Source organism: Pteronotus mesoamericanus, unplaced genomic scaffold, assembly GCF_021234165.1.
Source record: "Pteronotus mesoamericanus isolate MK-2021 breed Mesoamerican mustached bat unplaced genomic scaffold, CSHL_Meso_final scaffold_371, whole genome shotgun sequence".
NCBI lineage: Eukaryota > Metazoa > Chordata > Mammalia > Chiroptera > Mormoopidae > Pteronotus > Pteronotus mesoamericanus.
The window spans coordinates 4,019,512-4,039,297 of NW_026555314.1; the positions used below are offsets into that span (position 1 = coordinate 4,019,512).

Consider the following 19,786-nt stretch of genomic DNA (forward strand, 5'->3'; position numbering starts at 1 on the left):
GGAGTCTCTCTGAAGGAGAGAAAGGAGAATGGGACAGAACCATGTTGGGAGAGAGAAAGGCTAAGAATTTTCTAAAACTTAGTGATAACTGAAGTCACAGGTTCAAGAAGTTTCATGAACCCCAAGTAGAATAAATATAAAAAATACTTTTGAATGTGAATAATTAACTTACTGGAAAGAAAATACAAAGTGAAAATCATCTATAACCAAAAGATGATTTGTGAACAGAAACGATGGAAGCAATAAAATAATGGCACAAGATTTTTAAAGTATAAAAAAAAGCAAGTGCTAACCTAGAATTCAATAAACAGTAATAAATACCCTCCAAAAAGGATTATGAATTAAACCTGGGAGAATGTGCCACCCTAAGAGCTGCACTAGAAGAAATACTAAAGAGAATTCAAGTTGAAGGAAAATGAGTAGCAGTGGACAAAAGGAACAGAGAAAGGAGTTGCAACAAAAAAAGGTAATGTCGGGAATTCTGAATAAACGCAGAAAAACAGTAAGTGCAATAGTCTTGGAGGGTCTGAATATCTGTAGGTTAAAATATGGCAAAAATAAAATAATGGAGAAGAAAATGGAGATAAGATGTTCTAAAGTATTTTATTGTCTAGGAAGTGGTAAAAGTACTAATGTAATTTAGTCTAATTAGAGGTCTAATGTCCAGCACCAAGCACATAGTAAATGGCCTATCAGGATCTCAAAAATTTTAAATAAGCAATAAACATTTGAACATCAAACATTTTTATATCCTTTTTCATAAGAAAGTAAATTTATTATTAAAGAGCAACAATTAAGTTAATTATTGAAAATACCTTATAACAGACATGTATATTAAAGTGAGAATGAACAATACACTTACCCTTTTAGATTTTTGTATTACAATATACACTAGTAAGTATCTCTGTTATTCAATATGCATTCTGGTGTCTATTTTTTCTTGTATCTACTGCCTTCACCATTATCTGACTTGAACTTCAGTCTCCCAGAAGAGAGGCAATGAACAGGCACTTAATAAAACCCCAATTGTGATGCTGTAAAACAAACTAAGGGAGCTTCTGACTTCATGTCCCATTTCTCTGTAAGAACCTGGAAGTAATACAAAGGTACATGAAGCCTAAATGCAAGATGCATCAGGTCAAAAAGAAGTGTTTTCATTCAAAGTAAGTACAGTTAATGTGTAGGAAAAAAAAATACTTGCCAGAATTTGAAAAACCAGGGCAGTTCCCTAAAAACAAAATATTATAAATTAATAATTTGTTTATATAAATCTCACATGAATGAATTTTCATAATGTTGACATAAAAAAACAAAGACTCACCAGATAACACGACTCTTTAAATTCTTTTCTTTTCTTTTCGTTTCTTTTTCTCCCGCTCACTTCTTCTATTTAAAGCAAAAGGTGAGCTTTTTAAACGAAGCCTTGGGCGGTCTAACAGGTTGAGTGTGAGTCACTTTTGTGTGAGTGACAGGGAAGGAGAATTATCTGGGTGGGGCAGGCTGAGGAGAGCTCAGGACGGAAGGGCCCGCCACACCAGCACCTGCACCTGGCTTTACTGCTGGGAGTAACCGAGCAGAATAAACACAAACACATTTGAAAAGAAATTACAGGCACTGAGCAAGAGAAAAGTACAATTTCCTACTACCTAGTCTTCAGCTTCTATTTTTCAGATAAGTGAAACACAAAATCACAGCAGTTTTACTTTAAAAAAAATATTTTTATTTATTCTTAGAGGGGGAGGGAGGGAAAAAGAAAGTAAGAGAAACGTCGATGTGAGAGAGAAACATCAATTGGTTGGTTGTCTCTTGTACACATCTTGTCCGGAGATCAAACCCACAACCCAGGCATGTGCCCTGACTGGGAACTGAACTGGCGACCTTTCACTCTGTGGGAAGACACCCAACCCACTGAGCCAAACCAGTCAGGGCACAGCAGTGTTTACTTATATTCTGAATTGTCACTCTCAATTAACAGAGTGGTGCTGATAGTAAGATCATAATCTGAGTTAGACTGTTAAAGTAATTATAACCCAAATTTCAACATGATGAACCAAACTAATTAAAAAATTTTCTACTATACCAAATCCTAACTTGTAATCATCAGTAATTAACCACTTAGATAACGAAGTGTAAATAAGTAGGCTACATTACTTTTAGTTTAATTCCAGAGGTCTACTAGTATCAGCATAAAAATGGCTTTAACTTAGGGGTTACATGCTAAGAAATAAGCAAAGAGGAATAGCCTATAAAAAAGGAATATAATACCTGTCCTGCATATAATTAGGTATATAGCACATAAAATAATGTTACTGATAATGCTTTACTTAAAATTTCTAAAGCAATCAGATAATCACAAAAATAATATCTGTATATATGAAAATTTAAGGGACTTACATCTACAAGTAGAGAAAACAAGAGGACAGATGTCAATGTCTGCAAATATGTAAAGTTCATTAAGATGCTCTTGCGATGCACACTGTACAGTGTATACAATACAAAGAGTTTATAATTTCACGAGCTTAGGCTTTTCAAATAATGTTTCGAGTGCAGTTATTATTGATTTAAGCTGGAGTGAAAGCATTCATTGAGGCTGCCTCTGGCTCATGAAACTACTTTTCTTAATTCTACGTTTAAAAAACTTGGAGTAAACAGAACCCTGTGCATCTTGCCACAGACAAAAATCGTACTGTTTCGCAAGAATTCAGTGTGCCTGGGGCCTGTTGGTTTAACAAGATAAGACACACAGGAGAGACTTCTCTGACCAATCTGTAAGATAGGAAAATGACTATTACAGTGTCATAAAAATATTAAAATATTCTTTAACCAATAATCTGAATAGCACAGACTAGGAAATAGACTGGTAGAGTAGCATAGGATTAAGTTTGGAAGAATATGTTGCTTTAGTATGTGACTAAACATATTTTGGATATTCTGGTGAAACTACGTAGTACCTCTGAAATATTTTCTGGAGAAGTATTCCTTTTCTCATTACACAGCTGAATATTTGTTAAGCATAATTATATATGGAATCCCTCTGATTAGATGGTTATATGAATTTTGCGTTATTTCCTCTTTTGATTATCCCTGGAGGACAAGGACTAACTGTCCATGAATCTCTTGGATGTCGGATACTTAGTTTCATGAATATGTTCTTGAGACTTCTGAAGTCGTCACGTCTTGGTGGTGGTTTGTTTTCATGTTCATCTCCCATTTGCTGTTTCCTCCTACCGTGGGGTCTCTCGTTTGGCCACCCAGCCCTTATCTGGGGGAGTTCATCGGTTACGAAGCAACAGAGCCCCGAGGATGCGCACGCAGGGCCGTGGCTGCCCACCCCTCCCGCTGTCCGCTCGGTGCTGGCGGCCGCGATGGCCCCCGCCTCAGAGGGGGAGTTTCCTATGCGGAGCTGGTTTACTGGTGACAATAAATGACTACATTACTGAACATGGCAAGCTCACACCACACTCTCTCTCTCTCTCTCTCTCTCTCTCTCTCTCTCTCTCTCTCTCACAAATGAAACACCAAAAGCACTATCCTGACCCCAATTCCCGGACTATAGGCCCTGGCTCTCCACATTAGAGGGAGGAGACACAGAACGTCCCCAAAGGAAGGTACTGATCACTTTAAACAATTAGACACAGTGCTTTGAATTGTGTTCTTGGGGAATAAGACAGATTGCCACAGACGGAAGAGAAATCAAATCTTAGGCTTTGTGTGTTTTGTTCCTTTGTTCTGAAGTGGCTAAGTGATCAGGAAGAGGAGAGGGACTAAATCTTAACAAATCAGCTCGCCAGAGAGAGCTCAGGGGTGCAGACAAGGAACTGTTTTCATCCTCCACAAACCGCCTGGGAAGGCCGAACCCAGGCCTGAGAGAACTCCTATCGCCATAAAATGTCCATGTTCATCTCTGCACGCCGTTGTATCTGAGCGTATCTGACACCGGCGGAAGGCTCCCACTGATGCCGGTGCATCCCCGAACCAACAACAGATATTAAGTTATCATTATGTAAAAACTCGGAGAGCATCTGTAATAGCTGTTTTCTAAAGCACTATTCCCAATAGCTTTTGTTTCCTCTTGACTGTCAGCCATGAATAGCTTGTACTTTTTTTCCCAGATGGTTTATATACACATTTTCCAAGCTGATTTTTACTTGGCTACTTCCTGCCCAGTTCCAATCTCTCTTGGACCCTTAAAGTTAATTTCTTGTCCCTTCCTGATGGGACCTCTCCATTCATCCATCTGTGAATTTCATCAGTGTCCTCTCTACTCTTTACAAATTATCGAGACTGATGGTAAACAGACCAGATTTAATGTCAATCCTTCCCATTAAACTCACCAAGCAACTGACAAACCCCATTTGATTACAAATCCAGAGCCGCAATGCTGCCTGCTGAATTGAGGAGAGGAGAATAGAAGGGTAGAAAGTGAGTGATTTATTCGATTAAAATCTGTTTAACTCTTGAAATACCCATATTGCACAAGGATTTTTCAACTGTCTTTAGTGTCAGGGACTGAATCTGTGAAAAGCTTATTAAGTAGGCTTCTTTCTAGCTGTTCCTAGTGAGCTATTATATATGACTCTTAAAACCTGAAAAGGGTTCAAATGAACTGAACAGAGCGAGGTAGTCATTCATAATGTGCCCTGAGGCCTTAGCATCAGATTCAACTCCACTAAACGCTCCAGTGCACGTGCCCCTCTTACCTGTTCTGAAATTTCACATCAATGCTCCACTTTAGGTGATAAAGGCAAAGTTCTCTCTCCAGGTAGTTCATTATTAAAACAGAGGGACGGTAAGAGGGTCAAAGGTTGGCAATGACTTGTTTCTTAAAAGTCCACTCCAAGAAACACATTTAAGTTTAAACTGAAGGAGGCGGAGAAGAATGAGGAAGGCCGGATACAGGCCAGGTAAGAGTCCACGTGGAAAAGGCCGCAGCAAGGCTCCGCCAGTTCTCAGGCAGCTGTGGGCCAGGAGACCTACCCTGGGCAAAGGTGAATGTGATGAGGCGTGACAGGGGCCTAAAAGGATGACCCCCTAAGGTACGCTGAGGGGTCAACAGTCTCTCCCAGCTCAGGGACTGCGTCGTTACTTGGCCGCCATCTTGACACCTCCTTCTCAGCCTGCCTCGTCAACCAATTACTCACGGTTTTTTTTTTTTTTTAATTGCACCTCCTAAATTTCTCAAGCCCACCGACCTCTCTCCACACCTACTGCAACTATCCTAGTGCCTAGCTTCTCCTATGGACAACTGCAACCTCCATCTCACAGGTCCCCTGTGTCCTCTCTTGCCCCGTCCAATTCATCCTCCAAACTCTTTCCGTAGTGTTTAATGAAATGTTGTCCTGCCTACAGCCTTTCACTGCTTCTGTATTATCTGATTTCCCTTTATCTCTGGCCCCTTCGCTTACTAGTTTCCTACCAACTGGCCTCCCTGAGGTTCTGTGAGGACTCCGGCACTCAGCGCCAGAGATTCCTGCATCGATGCCTCCTCACCTTTGCCTGGAAAGCTTTGGACCTACCTCCTCTTTTACCTGGCTTTAAAATTCTTCAGAGCTTCAGAGCAAAGCATTACTTGCTTAGGAGGAGTTTTTTCCTTTCTAAGACATTCTTTAAGGCCCCAGCTTTAATTATATGTTCATTTTATGATTCAGTAACACCATTTTTAAAAGGACACTTCTCCCAGCGAACAAGCTCAGTGAAGCAGGGACAACACCTGGGTTGCCCACGACTGAATCCATAGGACCCAGCCTGGCGCTTGTGCCGCTGGAGAACTTCAACAAATGTTTGCTGAGTGAGTAAACGAATGGGCAAATCCTTTTTCCTTCTCCCTCCCCTGATTTTATCCCACGTCTTTCCTCATCTCCCTGAAGACCTATCAAGGCAGGAAGCAGAAAATAGGACATATTCTGAAAATGTCTAATCACTATGATACTTAAGAAATAAAGCAAACAAATACCTTAAATAATTAAATATATAAAAATATTCAGCCGAGTCGACTGTCTCCCTTGTGATTCCATCCATTTCTAAGCTCTATCACTTTGCTATAAATGACTCTTAAATAGAGGTCATAGGTCCAATCTACGCCCTGAACCCGTGACCATCTCCACCTGTCTCCTTGACTGAGCTCTCCAACCAGCACTTCAAACTCTAAATGCCCCAAACCAAACTCATCACCTTTCCTAAATATGGCATCGTATTAAGTTTCTTATTCCTGCGACTGTCACCCTGGCAATTACCACGTCATCCATGTTTGACACCTTCTGTTTGTTCTGAGCCTTCTTTTCTGGATCCCTATCAGTCAGTGGCCCAGTTCTAAAGATTTCAGCCCTAGAACCACTGGTCTCTTTCCTCCTCCCTCCACTCCTCGCATGGAGGCTGAGGTCTCCGTTACAGAAACCCTGGTCTCCGCCTCCAGCGGCCCCTGAGCACTCGCTGCATTAATCAAGCCTAAATCCATCTCTGATTGGGTCACTCCCCTTCTGAAAAGCCTTCGAAAGAATGACGATGCTACTAGCCAAGTGTTTCTCAACATTTAACCTATATTCCCCACTCTTTCTGATTAATGTAAAAATCTCCTATCCCTTCTGTACTTTATATTACAGAAACAACAGGGGTTATTTCCATTCCTTAAACAGAAAACCATGTAGGATTCAATGAGCTTCCTCAAACTCTACTCAACTAGATCTCATTCTCACTGTAAGATTATGGGCTCTCCGGAGTACCTGGTAGGCACTCAATAAATGTTCATTAAATAAACTACTAAACCGTAGCATTCAGGGTCATCCATGGTATAAACTCAGCCGGTTTTCCGGTTTTATATCCTTCATCAGCCAAAGCACACCCGGTTTTCAAAGCCTGGTCCCAGGACCAGCAGCAGCTGATCACTGGGAATTCATTAGGAACGCAAATTCTCAGGTCTGGCCCTAGACCAACTGAATCCGAAACTCTTGGAGTAGAGCCTTGTAATCTGTGTTTTTTTACAAGCACTCCAAGTGATTCGCGTGCATGCTCAAGTCTGATAACCACTGACTTAGACTAGTTGTGTAAACATTATCCTTCCTACTTCCATTGACCTGCAATTCCTTCTGCTGGGAAACGCCTCAGAACCTCTTCCGGTGCCCAGCAAGTGCTCAATGTTTTTTATGACTGAATACCTAAATACACTTCTTTTTTTTTTAAAGAGTGAGTTATTTATTTATTTATTTTTAGACAGAGGGGAAGGGAAAGAGAGAGCCCTGACTGGGAATTGAACTGGCGACCCTTTGGTTTGCAGGCCAGCGCTCAATCCACTGAGCCACACCAGCTAGGGCTAAATACACTTCTTGTGCACCCACTATTTCAGTTTTCATTAGAAAATACAAATTTATTCTTAGTAATAAAATGTTGATATTCAAAAAGTGTAAGCTAATTAACACTGTGCATATTTTGGGAGTAAATCATCTATCATCTACCTTTCTGCATTTGAAGCTTAGTACGAAGTTTTCTACTATGGGGGCTCTTGAGAGGGGATACCTGTTTCAATTTCAAAGTTAAAAGAACTGGAAGCTTTGAATTTAATGATTTCAATTTCCCAGAGCTGAAGGTAGGTATTTATTAACATTTATCTGGCCAGTTGTTTGGTGTCCAATCACGTAGTGGCTCTTGGGAGCCAAACGAGACATTGGCTAACCTTTATTTATTTATTAATAAATAAATGCAATAAAAGATGTGCCCCAAACAGGTGCGCCCTCATGTAGGAAGAAGATTTAAACCAGGGAGAAACAGAATTGGTTTTTTCAGGCTGAAGAGACTTCATCCTGTTTCCAAAAAAAATTTTAAACCCCCAAAACATGAAATGCAATAAGCTACCAATTTGAAAACAGAAATATAATTGACCAATGTCTAAGGGGGAAAACCATGTAAAACCCCAAATACTACACACAGACACACACACACACAGACACACACACACACACACACACACAAATGGCCATGAATGCAAGATAGCAGAAGTTATTTAAGTTCTTTAAGGAAATGGGATGTATTGTTGGTACTAGAACGGTACCTCATCATAACAACAGGATTAGCATCAAGTTATCAAATCCACAATCAGAGTACGTTGCAGGCAATTTTGGATTACCTAGGACAATTTTCCATTTTTCAGGGAAGAAACAGCCTCAGATGGATTATATAACTTTCCCAAGATCACAGATTTAAGCAGTAGCAAAGCCCACATCTACTTATTCTTAGACCAAAGGTCCTCATAACATCACTCGAAGGTCTACATTGAGTCGAGACCTGCCGATGGCCATGAGAACCACAAAGGAAAACATCACGCACTTAGGCAATACCATCTGTTTCCATTAGTCCATCTGATCACCTACCAGGTATAGGAAATATCTTTACCAGCTCTTTAGCATGTTACTAACAAATTGTGAGAAAGCCTACGACAAGCTCAGGATAAAAAACTGGCTTAACTGTTATGGACATCTTAAAGTTTAGCTAGGGGCGTAGAGAACTTAAAAATGTAACAAGCAAAACTTAGTACGCAAAACAGAAAGATGGTTCTTGCTAATAATATATAAGCCCAAGGATGGGTTAAGTGAAAGATAAAGAAAAATTTCCAGGAAGCGCTATTGTTTTTGTTCTGCAACTCTAAAAACACATGTTGAAACAATAAACCTTTAATTCTACAGTTGACAGGATCCTCTTTCAAGTTCTGGTTTTGGCAACTCCCAGACACAACACTTAACCTTACAATTCATTTTTAAAATATGGGTCAAATCCCATTTCAATGAAATATCCAAACTCCACTGAGATAATTTTTAAATTGTAGAGTTTTAGAGATTGAAAAAACTTCTGAGACCATGTAAACCAATACTATCATTATATAAAAGAAAGAACTAAGATTTCTGACGGATACAACTTTAATGCAACAAAAAATGTAATATTCCTTGAATTTGAGAGGGGGCACAAGAGCTTTCTGACTATTCTGTTAAAATTTAAACACGTTACTCTACCTATTTCTGTCTTGCTTGAATATTGTTATATGGTTCACTTTTAATATTTTTTAAACAGAAAATCAAAATAAAGCAAGATTTTGCTGCTTACTTATTTTAAAGTTTCAAGAACTTTCAAAAACAAAACACTGAATAATCTGGCAAGAAAATTTCAGTAATATAATTATGAAAAAACATTACTATACACACAGGGCTTTTCCTCCTAATATTCCAGCATGCTCTCGTTTATAATATGGAGTAGTAAGCATCCCACAACAGAGTAGAAAATAACAGGTGAGAAAAGATAAAGTCCGTACACAGAGAATGACTCTAACATAAAGACTGCAAAAACATGAAACCTTTTATATCTTAGAAACAAGGTCTTTAATATTGTCAAGATTGCAAGAGACACCAAAGCACAGAAAGATAAATATTGTAAAGCAGGGGCCTCCCTTATTCAGAGATTTCTATTTCTATCTTAGGTAAAATGTGAAGAACTTCTTTTCGTAAAGAGGGAAAAAAATTAAAGGGGTCATAGAGCTATTTACAACAACCTGTGCAAACACAGACCAACATACCTATTGTTGTTCCAGCAGTTCCGACAGGTAGCGCACTCCGCTGGGTCCGTCTGGGGGACTGCTGTGTACCTCCCGCCGCCCTGCTGGGACGGGAGCACAGGAGAAAAGAGAAGACAGAACGCTGAAGGTGCCATTGACCACTGACCAAACACTCTCAAATACAAAAGCCACACAGCAATAAAGGGATACCCAGTACAGTTTAACCTACTCCCTGAACAATGTTAAGCTTATCGTTATTTACCTACATTCACAAAGGAGTTCTGCACAATATTGAAACTGTACTCCAAAAACTTAATTGCCATGTTTTCTCATGTATTTTTGTACTGGAAGGAGGCAAATAAATGGAGAAGGTTAGTCACTTCCCTTCAGTGTTTCAAACCTAACGGGCCTGACACACTCTATACACTATAACCTCCTATTCATTTTTACTTTCCTAGCAGTCATGGAAGAATTTCATGCGATGCCAGTTGGGGAAACAGGGTAGAAATGTCTGAATGATGTCATAAGATAAACCCATCTTCATTTTCCTGTAATTACTTCGATTAGGTCTGTTCACTTGACTACACTAAGTTTTAAAACATGTTATATTTTTCCAGATGGAGTAGATTCTCAGCCAGCAATGACTTGGAGGGGAGTATTAATATTTTGGTGTTGCTTTTGGCGGAAACTGCCCAGCAATTAAGAAAAATGCCCAGATTAACACATACCTCATTGTAAAACGTTCGCTTGACATATACAATGGCAAACGTTCTTGAAAACTGGAGTGCAGAATTGACCCAGCCATACGGTCAGGGTTAAAATTCTGCTCTCGGATGAAAAACAGCAGAAGTGAATTTGATAAGGGAGGGGAGGCCCCCGCACTGCACCCAAATTCAGAGCAGGCCCTCAAGGTTAGGAAAAGTTCAGGCATTGTTTTTTCCAGAATACTTTCCATTTCCATTCATCTCATACCAACAGCCAGAATCTAAGCAAACCAAAAACACTGAAAATTTCTCTCAACATTCTTGATCCAACTAGCAGCAGGAATTTTTAAAAAAACATTGAGAGAAAGAATATTCTTGGGCTATATTCAGCCATGGGGGTAAACTTAAGAGCTTCAGAAAATCAACTTAAAAGCTATAGGGTAATGAGCTTATTTAAATCACTAACCATATTAAAGTTAATTAATGATTTTTATGATGACCATCATTTTTTAAATTTCCAGATTTCCTCCCACCTAGAAGAGTAGAGTAAGAAAACTAATGAGTTAAAATTCCAGGTGATAACTTCTAAAATTTTACACCTAATGGGGTGACTATTATTTAAATAGTCATTCATTGTTCACAAAACTGAAGCACAATGTTCAAACCCTAAAGCAAGCATCAGATTTATTTTTTTCTTCTTATGGAAACAGCATGTGCTATTCAGACTTTAATGCACTCTCCTTCAGTTTCTTGGATGTTAGCAGTCTGGACTAGGAATGGTGACAAAAAACGTTTAGGCAGCTGAATATAAGCCATGGCTTTCCACACAAAATAATTAAATCATCATTCTCTTTCGGTAGTGAGATGCAATAAAGCAAATTAGATATTTTTTTATGCAACATACTAAAGCTAGCTCACACTAGCTTTCTAACTTTAAGTTACAAATAAATATATTATCATTTTGTTCTCCAAATAGTAAGTCTCTATTAAAGTCAAAGATAAAAAGAAAACTAAACTTCTTCAAATTTTAGCACATTGTGGGTTATGGCGAATTTATCTATAATCAGAACGATGACAAAAAAATAAAATTTGATCAACTAAAATTATCTATTTGGTTGAAAAAGAATGCAGATGCGTATCCAAATGGTGTAATAAGTCAAACTCCCTGGTGCAGAGAACCTCTTAAACCAAAACAAATTTAAAACCTCCTTCTCATTCTGTTCCTATTTCAGAAATTAAACTGCACCAATTAGTGATTCCTGAATTAAAATGGTTTTAAGGGCTCCTCATCTCTTGTGGCTAAGAGTATTAATACTGTAAAATGCAAAAATCTTCCAGGCAACCACAACAATACACGTTGGGAAAACAAACCAAAGAAACTCCCAGTGTGTTAGAAGTTGGTCTGGTGGCCTGCAGACGCGGTCTACAAGGCCTACGCAATGATTTCAAGAACCGGAATGAGTTTCCAAGACTCACGAGTTGCGAAAAAACCTGGCAGCTTCACCTACATTTACAGATGCTTTGGAAAAGTGGGCCGTCCGGCCACACTGGGCCCTGCAGGCCCCCAGCCGGAGCTGAAGCACAGCAGCTGCTTTTGCACGGCGCGCCTGCCCTCCGCCTGGGAGCTGCTTGCTTCACCCAGTGTCACAATCCGCCAGACTCCTCTAGCGACAGGCGTATTCAGCCTTTGCTCTACATAGGTCGAATTTAAAGTATCTGGTCCAGTCTTGACCCAATGGCATTTCCATTTCACCTCAAGAATAACTTCCAGTCTGTTTGCTACACGTTCTACTTGCAGTGCTAAATAATTTAAATATAGAAACCAAATGGAAGAATCTATCTGTTACCAGCTAACAGAAATCTTACAAAGATCACCCTGGGTCAAGGGGTTGCCAGGGACGCATACTAACTCCATTCCAATGGACCAGCGAGGCTCCCACAGGGCAAAAAGCCAGCCTGCCCACCCTGCCCTTGTGCCCTGGCACCGTGGGGCCCGGGGATGGTTTCATTTATAAGGGGCTCTTACATTCATGAGATGACGAGGATGTTCAAAATCCACATGTGTCCCGGTTAGAGAGCTCGCGTGCACAGAGTAAAGCCCTCCGTTTAAGCTCCCGTTCCCAATTCCATTGACTCCATTCGGGACCTTGTGGTAGAGATGGGAGCAGCCGTTGCTGAGACCGCCGTTGCTTAGGAAGCTTCTGTGGACGTTCCCATTCATCCGCTTTGTGCCAGGCAGGGTGGCGTAGTCCATCATCTGTCCGTTGATATCTGTGCCTTGGTAGAGGTATCCTGGTGGGTCATATTCTGTAAAGAGAACAACGGCAACAAAAAGATACTGAAAGGGATAGTCATTGTGCTCAGGGAGTTTTATTAATAAAACCACTAAGAAACTACAAACACACCAAAATAAAACATTTTAAAACTGTTCCGTGAAAGCCTACTTGTGAGATAGGCTTTAATAAAGTTGTTGCTGCTATTTCCTGTACTATGTGGCGGTATCTAGGAACTATGAGTTAATTATGGCCCTGTGAATAAGAAGAGAAATTAACCAGACAGCTATTACTCCAAAGGGAATTAATAAATTGTGCAAGCTGAAACTATCGAAGCACTGGCAATGTTAAGCGTTTAAACTGCCGCACACTTCACAGTGCTGAGAGAAATGGTATAAAACAACAAAAAGCTAACTATAGGCAGGATATTTCACAGAGCAATAAATAACACTTTTAAGGAAAAGGCTGGGGTTGTATGTACATTTACTGACGATTCACAGTTCCTTGGTTACTGTAGCCCCTTTGGAAGTTGTGAGGTACTGAAGGCAAAGGGCTAATTATTCCATTTTCTCCTATTAAAACCACTTAAAACAACGGCCTCAAAATTCTGATTTTCAGAGGTGTAGTTAGAAAAAGCAAAATATCCCTTAGAAAGCACAGTGTCTAAACTGCACAGGATTTGTTGTAAGAGTTTGACAAATTCTCCACCGGCAGCAGAGTGCACCCAGACCGGAACCGGCGGCCCTCCGGCGGCGGGCCCTCCCGCGCGGGCGTGCTGCTGCGGGTCTGCCGCTCATCCTCCCCACGAATCTACAAACGGAGCAGGCAGGGGCCCCGCGGACCTTCCTTACCTTCCTGTCGCTACTGTCGACCACCGTGCCAGGCACACAGGAGCCGGCCAATGAGTGCCTTTTGAATGAATGACTGAACGAACGTTACTATTTTAAATTTCCATCTTTAAACATATTAGCAAGTCACCAAAAAATGACTTTAACCAGATTAATCTTGCTCAGGCAACCAAATCATTACTTTCCTTTCAAGAATTCAACACATACTCACCCAAGTAAAGTCAGTAACGTTAAAACTGTTTAGAAAAAGACCCAATGAAACGACCCCCAGCCCTTGCAGCCTCACCTGACCACGGCCACTGCGCCCCTCTCTTTGCGTGTCTCCTGGGCCGTTCCAAGTCAATGAGCTCGCTCCCCAACCCCGATCGCTGCCGCCCCCCGCCCCCTTTATAAGCTACAAAGGGACCATGTGTGGGAGCTGGATGACAGAAGCTTGAAGTGCCTGTCACTGCTGGTGTCTTCCTTTGCTCTGCTTTCAGACTCTTATTCTGGGCCAAAGGGAAACCCAAAACCTTCCTCCCATTGAAGATGGAAGTCACTGGTGGAGCTCACGGCCCTACGGTCGGACAGCTGCGGGGACAGGGCAGGTAGGAATCTGAGAGGAAGAGACCTGGGCAAAGAACAGGGAGAAGCGCTCTGCCTTCTGTGTTTTAGCACAGGGCCATCTGTGACTTCAGCTCCCCTGTCACTAGATGCTTTTAGGGGCAGGGAAGGCCACTGGAGTAGTTTGGGTACATCCGGTCCCAGAACAGGACCGTGTTACCTTAACTGGTGTCACTCAGGGACAGTGACTTAGGAAAGTCTTCGCTGCCTTTCTTTCCATCATGCCTTTCCTGTTCCCTGTTGACGAGATCTGTACAGTATGAAGGTGTTCCTGTGGCAACTGCAAAGCTCACGCTTCGAGGACTCATCCTCTTTGGTGGTCTGATGAAGCCAGAGTTTCCCAGTGCGAAGCCAGCTATTTACTTAGAGACTGGCTTAGCTTTGGCTTTGCTGTTTATTTCTACCGGGCTATTTAACCTGATGCTCCACTTACTTTGGTTGACAGCTGAAACGGTTTTAAAGTCACCTCCTCTGAATGAAGAGCAGCTAGTGTGTTCAATGCCACGACACTAATACACGGAACGGTTAGAAATGAATATTTACTCCGACAATATTTGTCTACCCATCGTTTTGAAAGAAGAGAAGGAAATGTTTAGGAAGGCCTTACTCTGTATGGTATTCTGCTGGCGGTTCTTCCACAGGCACATGGCAATGAAGACCATGAGGATGAGGACCATCACGCCCAGCACGCAGCCCACTATCAGGTACAGCATGTCACTGCTTCGGGCCGGGCTGGTGGCAGGCCCCACGTCTCCTCCGCCCCCGGAAGAGCTGGGAGGGGTACTCCAGTCTTTGACAGGGTACTCAGAAGCTCCAGGGACACGTTTTACTGGTTGAAATAGAAAGGAAAACATGATGTCAGAGGGAACACAGACGGACTCTATGAAATGGTTTACTCTCTGAAGGAGGTCTGGTTAGGAATGTAAGCCAGTCTGTTTATACTTGTTACTGAGATGATCTGACCACCAATGAGTCACAAGGAGGGCTCAAAGGGTTCAAAATCTGATGTGACAAAGTTTTAGTCGACAAATTCTAGAGAAAACATAACATAAGAGAAACATACACACTTGGTCTAACCCGAACGGCTGATTATCTGCTCAGCTGCACTTGCAGAAGGCTCCCTGGGGGTTCAAACAAAAGCCTGTCCGCTTATGGGTGGGGCCAAAACTCCTTTCTGTCTGACAGACTTTGAGCTGAATAAGATTCAGAATTTCATACTTTATGCCTCTACCGTGTGATTAGTCTTAGAAGATATGATTTGGGACTATGAGAACCATTATATGCAATCCCTGAAAAACCTCACACATAAATATTAAGCACTGCAACACCAAAAAGTTTTGGAGTTCATGTAAATGCAGTATTTTGACCTAGTTCATTGATATAATAGCGATAACAAAAGCTAACAACAGGTGGAACTCAAACCCCCTTTTTCTCTGTCCCTAAACAACATGCTCTTCATGTCGTGGAAAAGCAGTGGGGCATAGGGGTGCCAGTCTGCCTGTGGAAGCAGACCGCCTACGTCTACATGCCGCCCCACAGCGTATCCTTGCTGTCTGGCTTTAAGCTCCACGAACCAGTTTCTGCGTGTGGATAGTAAGAACAGCCCCATCACAAGTTAGTCCGTGTACAGCGCTCAGAATAGAGCCCTGCACGTGGCGGTGTTCAGTTCTGTTAGGACCATTACTTATTATACTGTATTTCACGTTATGGCACCTAATAACCCGTATGAGCAGAGTGGTCTTTTAAAGAGTCCACTTCAACATTATCCCGGAGTTCAGTTTTCTAGCAACTTCAACGAGACAGAGCAGAGCTGGAAACTGTACCGGAGAGGCTGCCTTTCAAAGGAGAGAGCTCTCCGTCACTGAAAGCTACACGAAGACTTGGCAGAGACTCTAAAGGAAATTATGGTATGTTGGATTAAACAATTCTCAGGTTCCTGCCAATTCTAAAGAAAACAAACAAGTTTCTGAGGCAAAATGGATGTTACGGATTATACATTAAAGATCATGATGACTCATAGGGAAGTCCTTCAGGTTTATTCACTCTTTATTTACTCTTAATTTATCCAAAATTCTACCAAGCTTGATGCTCTGGTTGCCAACCTCTGGCTGGCTAAAGCTGAAAACTTTGCAGTGAGTCGGACAGACCCATTAACATCGATTAGAGACGGCCCAGAATGTGAATTAAGAAAGGTGATGTGAAAAGCATAAAGACGTTGGAACACAGTCACACACCCACATAAACTCACGCAGCAAAACAGAAACAGAGCGAAAGAACTAAAGAAAAGTCCTGACAGTCTCTGATCTCTGGGGGGATGCGGCGGGTGGCAAGGACGGGCCTTCAGCACCTCTGACATTCCCCAAAACCTTCCTGAATTACTAAAGATAAGACAATCATTGTTCACGAGAACCTTGAGTCATTTCTTTAAAAGGTGAATTCGTATAAAATATATTCTATTTAAACAGCCTAGGGACTGTGTAATACATTAGGAAATCATTCGACACGAACAGTTAACATTTAAAGAAGTTTTTCTCATTTTGCACTGATCTGAAAGTCTGTAGGTAGGACCTTTAGATCCCCAGCAAAGTCAATGAATGAAGCATACGATTACAGACACAGCTCTGCTACAATATTGTTTAAACAACAGTTATTACAGTTGTCTCTAATATTATAGTGCTGTCTGTGTTTTATGTTTCGCATGGCTAGATTCTTAAATGTTTTGGGGACAGGGGTGATATGTTTTGTTTTTATTTAGTTTTCCTCTGAGTATGACGGCATTCTAGAGGTGACTAAGAAATGCCCATTGACATAGCAACGTGTCTGACACAAAAAGGCACTTAAACATGTGTTAACCAAATAAAATTCAAGGTGAGTCTAAAGGACTGTGTATGGATAGACTTAAATGTTGATTGAATACGTGGATTTGCAGCAGGAAGATGCACGATTTAGAACTAAAAGATGGAACTAAGCCTTGGCTTTATAATTCAATCTTTCTCACCCTCAGTTTCCTCATTTGAAATTGGGATAATAAAATCACCTGTAGCAGAAGCTACAGGCTGCCCAGCCCATTCAATGGCTTCCTTCTCTCAAGCTAGCAGGCCCCCAATTCTGTGCAGGTGTCCACTGAACCCCACCGAACTCTGGAGGAGATCCTGACCCATCACCCACCCTGGGGATAGCTTGGGAGGCATGTGACTGAGTTTTGGCCAATGAGGTACTGGGGATTCGGGGCTCTACTAAAGGCCTCTGGGAAGTTTACCCTGGTTCTTAAAAATAGATGCAAGGAAAAATGTCTCTTTTTCTGTCAGATTAATTGAGACCGAACATGAGTGCTTCTGATTTGTAAATATCCGCATTAGCTGTTTTTAGTGTACCTTCTGTTTTTAAAGATTGTAGTATTTCAATTAATCTATGTATATGGGCAGGTTGAGAATTTCAATTTGCAATTACTGACTGCTGATTCTGAACTTAACTACTACACTTAATTAAACAAGTAGTGTTATACGTATCTGCCTTTCCAGAAACTACTTTACATATGTTGCACTTATCCTTAATATTCTTACATATTTTGTTTAGTATTCTAATTCTCACAGCAATCTCAGAAATTAGTCAGCAAATATTTCTGGTCTCTATGGAGAAAAAGAGAAGGGAAGTCTTACACAGAGTGACAGAGGAATTAATAAATGTGATTGATGTTTCTGTACACTATTTTTTAGACAAGTGCTCTAGCCAACACTTCATACTTTCTGTTTGGACGGTCTAAATGTATGCACCTAGAAAAAGGCCCAGAGCTGCAGTTCTTGAGGAGCGAGCCAGGGCTTGGAGTTCCAGCCCGTCCAGGGAAAGAGCACAGATTCCTCCTCCGCTTACCTTTCGTTTCACAGATCATCACGTTACTAAAGTCGCTTTCTCCTCCTTGGTTGAAGCACTGCATTTTAATATCATAGGATGTTTCTGGCTGCAGGTGCCCAATCATGTGCCATTGCTTTGAACCTAGAGGGGGAAAGAAAAGATAAGCTTCACATATCATGCAACCTCAATGGTATCGTCAATATAATGACTTAATAATTTCAAAATGAGGTTGGAGCCATATCCATTACCAGAGAGTCAGTTTGTTTAATAGAAGTGTGCTTAATGCAAGTACTTTAGTAAGGCACCACAGATAAATCGCATTTCTATTACATGGCATGAAAACGATGATAAAGAGGTAAACTGAATTCAAGCTATACCTGTGTGTTGGTAGTAAAACTTTGTTTCATTACAAATAATTATTGGTGAGCCTTTTGCAAAATATGTATTAATTTTTTACACAGGTAAAAAAACAAACCCTCAAGTACTTTGAGCCTCCGTTTCAGCCCAAGTCAACTCACTCTGTCCACCCACCAGGAAGCCATGCTATATGCGGGGTCAGCAAATGGTGCTTTTCCCAGAACGTGTGACCATTTACAAGACAGGCCTTAGCCAAAGTCTCCATTCCACTATAACAAACGCGACATGAACTGACATATAAACAAATGCCTGAATAAGTGGTTGAGAATAATCAAAAAGCAAAACCCACTGCGGGAAACTTGGCTACTGCTCCCACTACTGCTTTTCTCTTGGGTCAGGGCCTCCAAACCGCACGAGGGCCTCCAACAGACGACCCTGTTATGCCGGGCACAAGGCCAGCGTTTCATTTCGCAGCGCTCCTCAACTGAACGCACCCGTGTAAATCACCCTCCATTTTTACTTCTATGGAGCTGTGACCAACTCCAATAAACGGGATACTTCTGCCAAATTTAATTAACTCCTCAAGCACCTTTAATCCCTCTTGGAAAATACCTCTTCAAACTGTTTCCACTATTTCTCAGAAACTCAACTGTACCACCAACTGATTTAAGAATTAATTAAAGGGACAGGGAAAGGAAAAAAAAACCCCGCATTTACAGGTCAGATATATTTGGCTGACGGAACTGATAGCATCTGGCTCCTTTCCAATTCAACACAGACACACACGTTTTTCTATCTGGAGACACAGCCCCTTCCCTGGGCCACTGACGTAAAACCCCTCCCTCATGAAGACCCATATTTTATACGATGAAGAACCTGTTTGTTTTAGGATCAAGGGGACTCTGAAAGGTCAATAACTAAGGAAATCTATGCCCCATTAATAAATGTAAAGAGAACCTTAAAAGAAACTTGACTCAAAAATCAGGTTGCAACTAGAACAGATCCATTTCTAAATTCCAAAATCTTTCTTAAAAACTTCTATTTTTTTCTCTACCCATAGGTCCTGCCTAGCCCAGCCCTACACTCACCTAACTATAAACTCTCTCGAATATTTACGACACTAAATTTACAGTTTTCCTTTCATACAAGTAGTAAAAATGGAATTATACTGAGCTTCTGATTTGTTACTAATAAGAGAAAAGTTTAATGGATTAATGTTCCATTGCATTATTATGTTGAAAATCAACAGGCAATTTTTTCCCTCAAAGGACATTTTACAAAAAGGTGAAAATCCAAACACACAGACTTAAAGATCAAATGACTGATTACTCTGATTTATTTGGAACTCAACTTCACTTTATAAGATAAAAATACCCAGAAAGAAAGCATTGGTATGCAAGAAACATTTACAGTTCATTTAAATGTGGAACCTAATTCAGAAATAGGATAACTTAATATAATTGTCCTCTTACTATATTCTTTAACAATGTGAGTTTCACATTTTTTTTAAAGCTTAAACAATTTTGAGCCAATATACATACGTAATCTAAAACTTTACTTTAAAGAGAGCTTTACGTTCAAAGGATAAACACTTTTGTTCCTTGGTTTGGGAGAACA

General features: G+C 40.8%; 1 protein-coding gene across 1 annotated transcript in view; it reads right to left on the bottom strand.

The window, feature by feature from the left end:
- Nucleotides 1–19,786, bottom strand: part of CDON (cell adhesion associated, oncogene regulated) — a 91,099-nt gene that overhangs the window by 7,615 nt on the left and 63,698 nt on the right. The window contains exons 15-18 of the mRNA XM_054592772.1: nt 17,831–17,953; nt 14,568–14,789; nt 12,263–12,543; nt 9,554–9,633 (exon numbers count right to left, since the gene is read on the bottom strand). Of these exons, the coding sequence (XP_054448747.1) occupies nt 9,554–9,633; nt 12,263–12,543; nt 14,568–14,789; nt 17,831–17,953 (706 nt within the window). The remainder of the gene's footprint in view (nt 1–9,553; nt 9,634–12,262; nt 12,544–14,567; nt 14,790–17,830; nt 17,954–19,786) is intronic.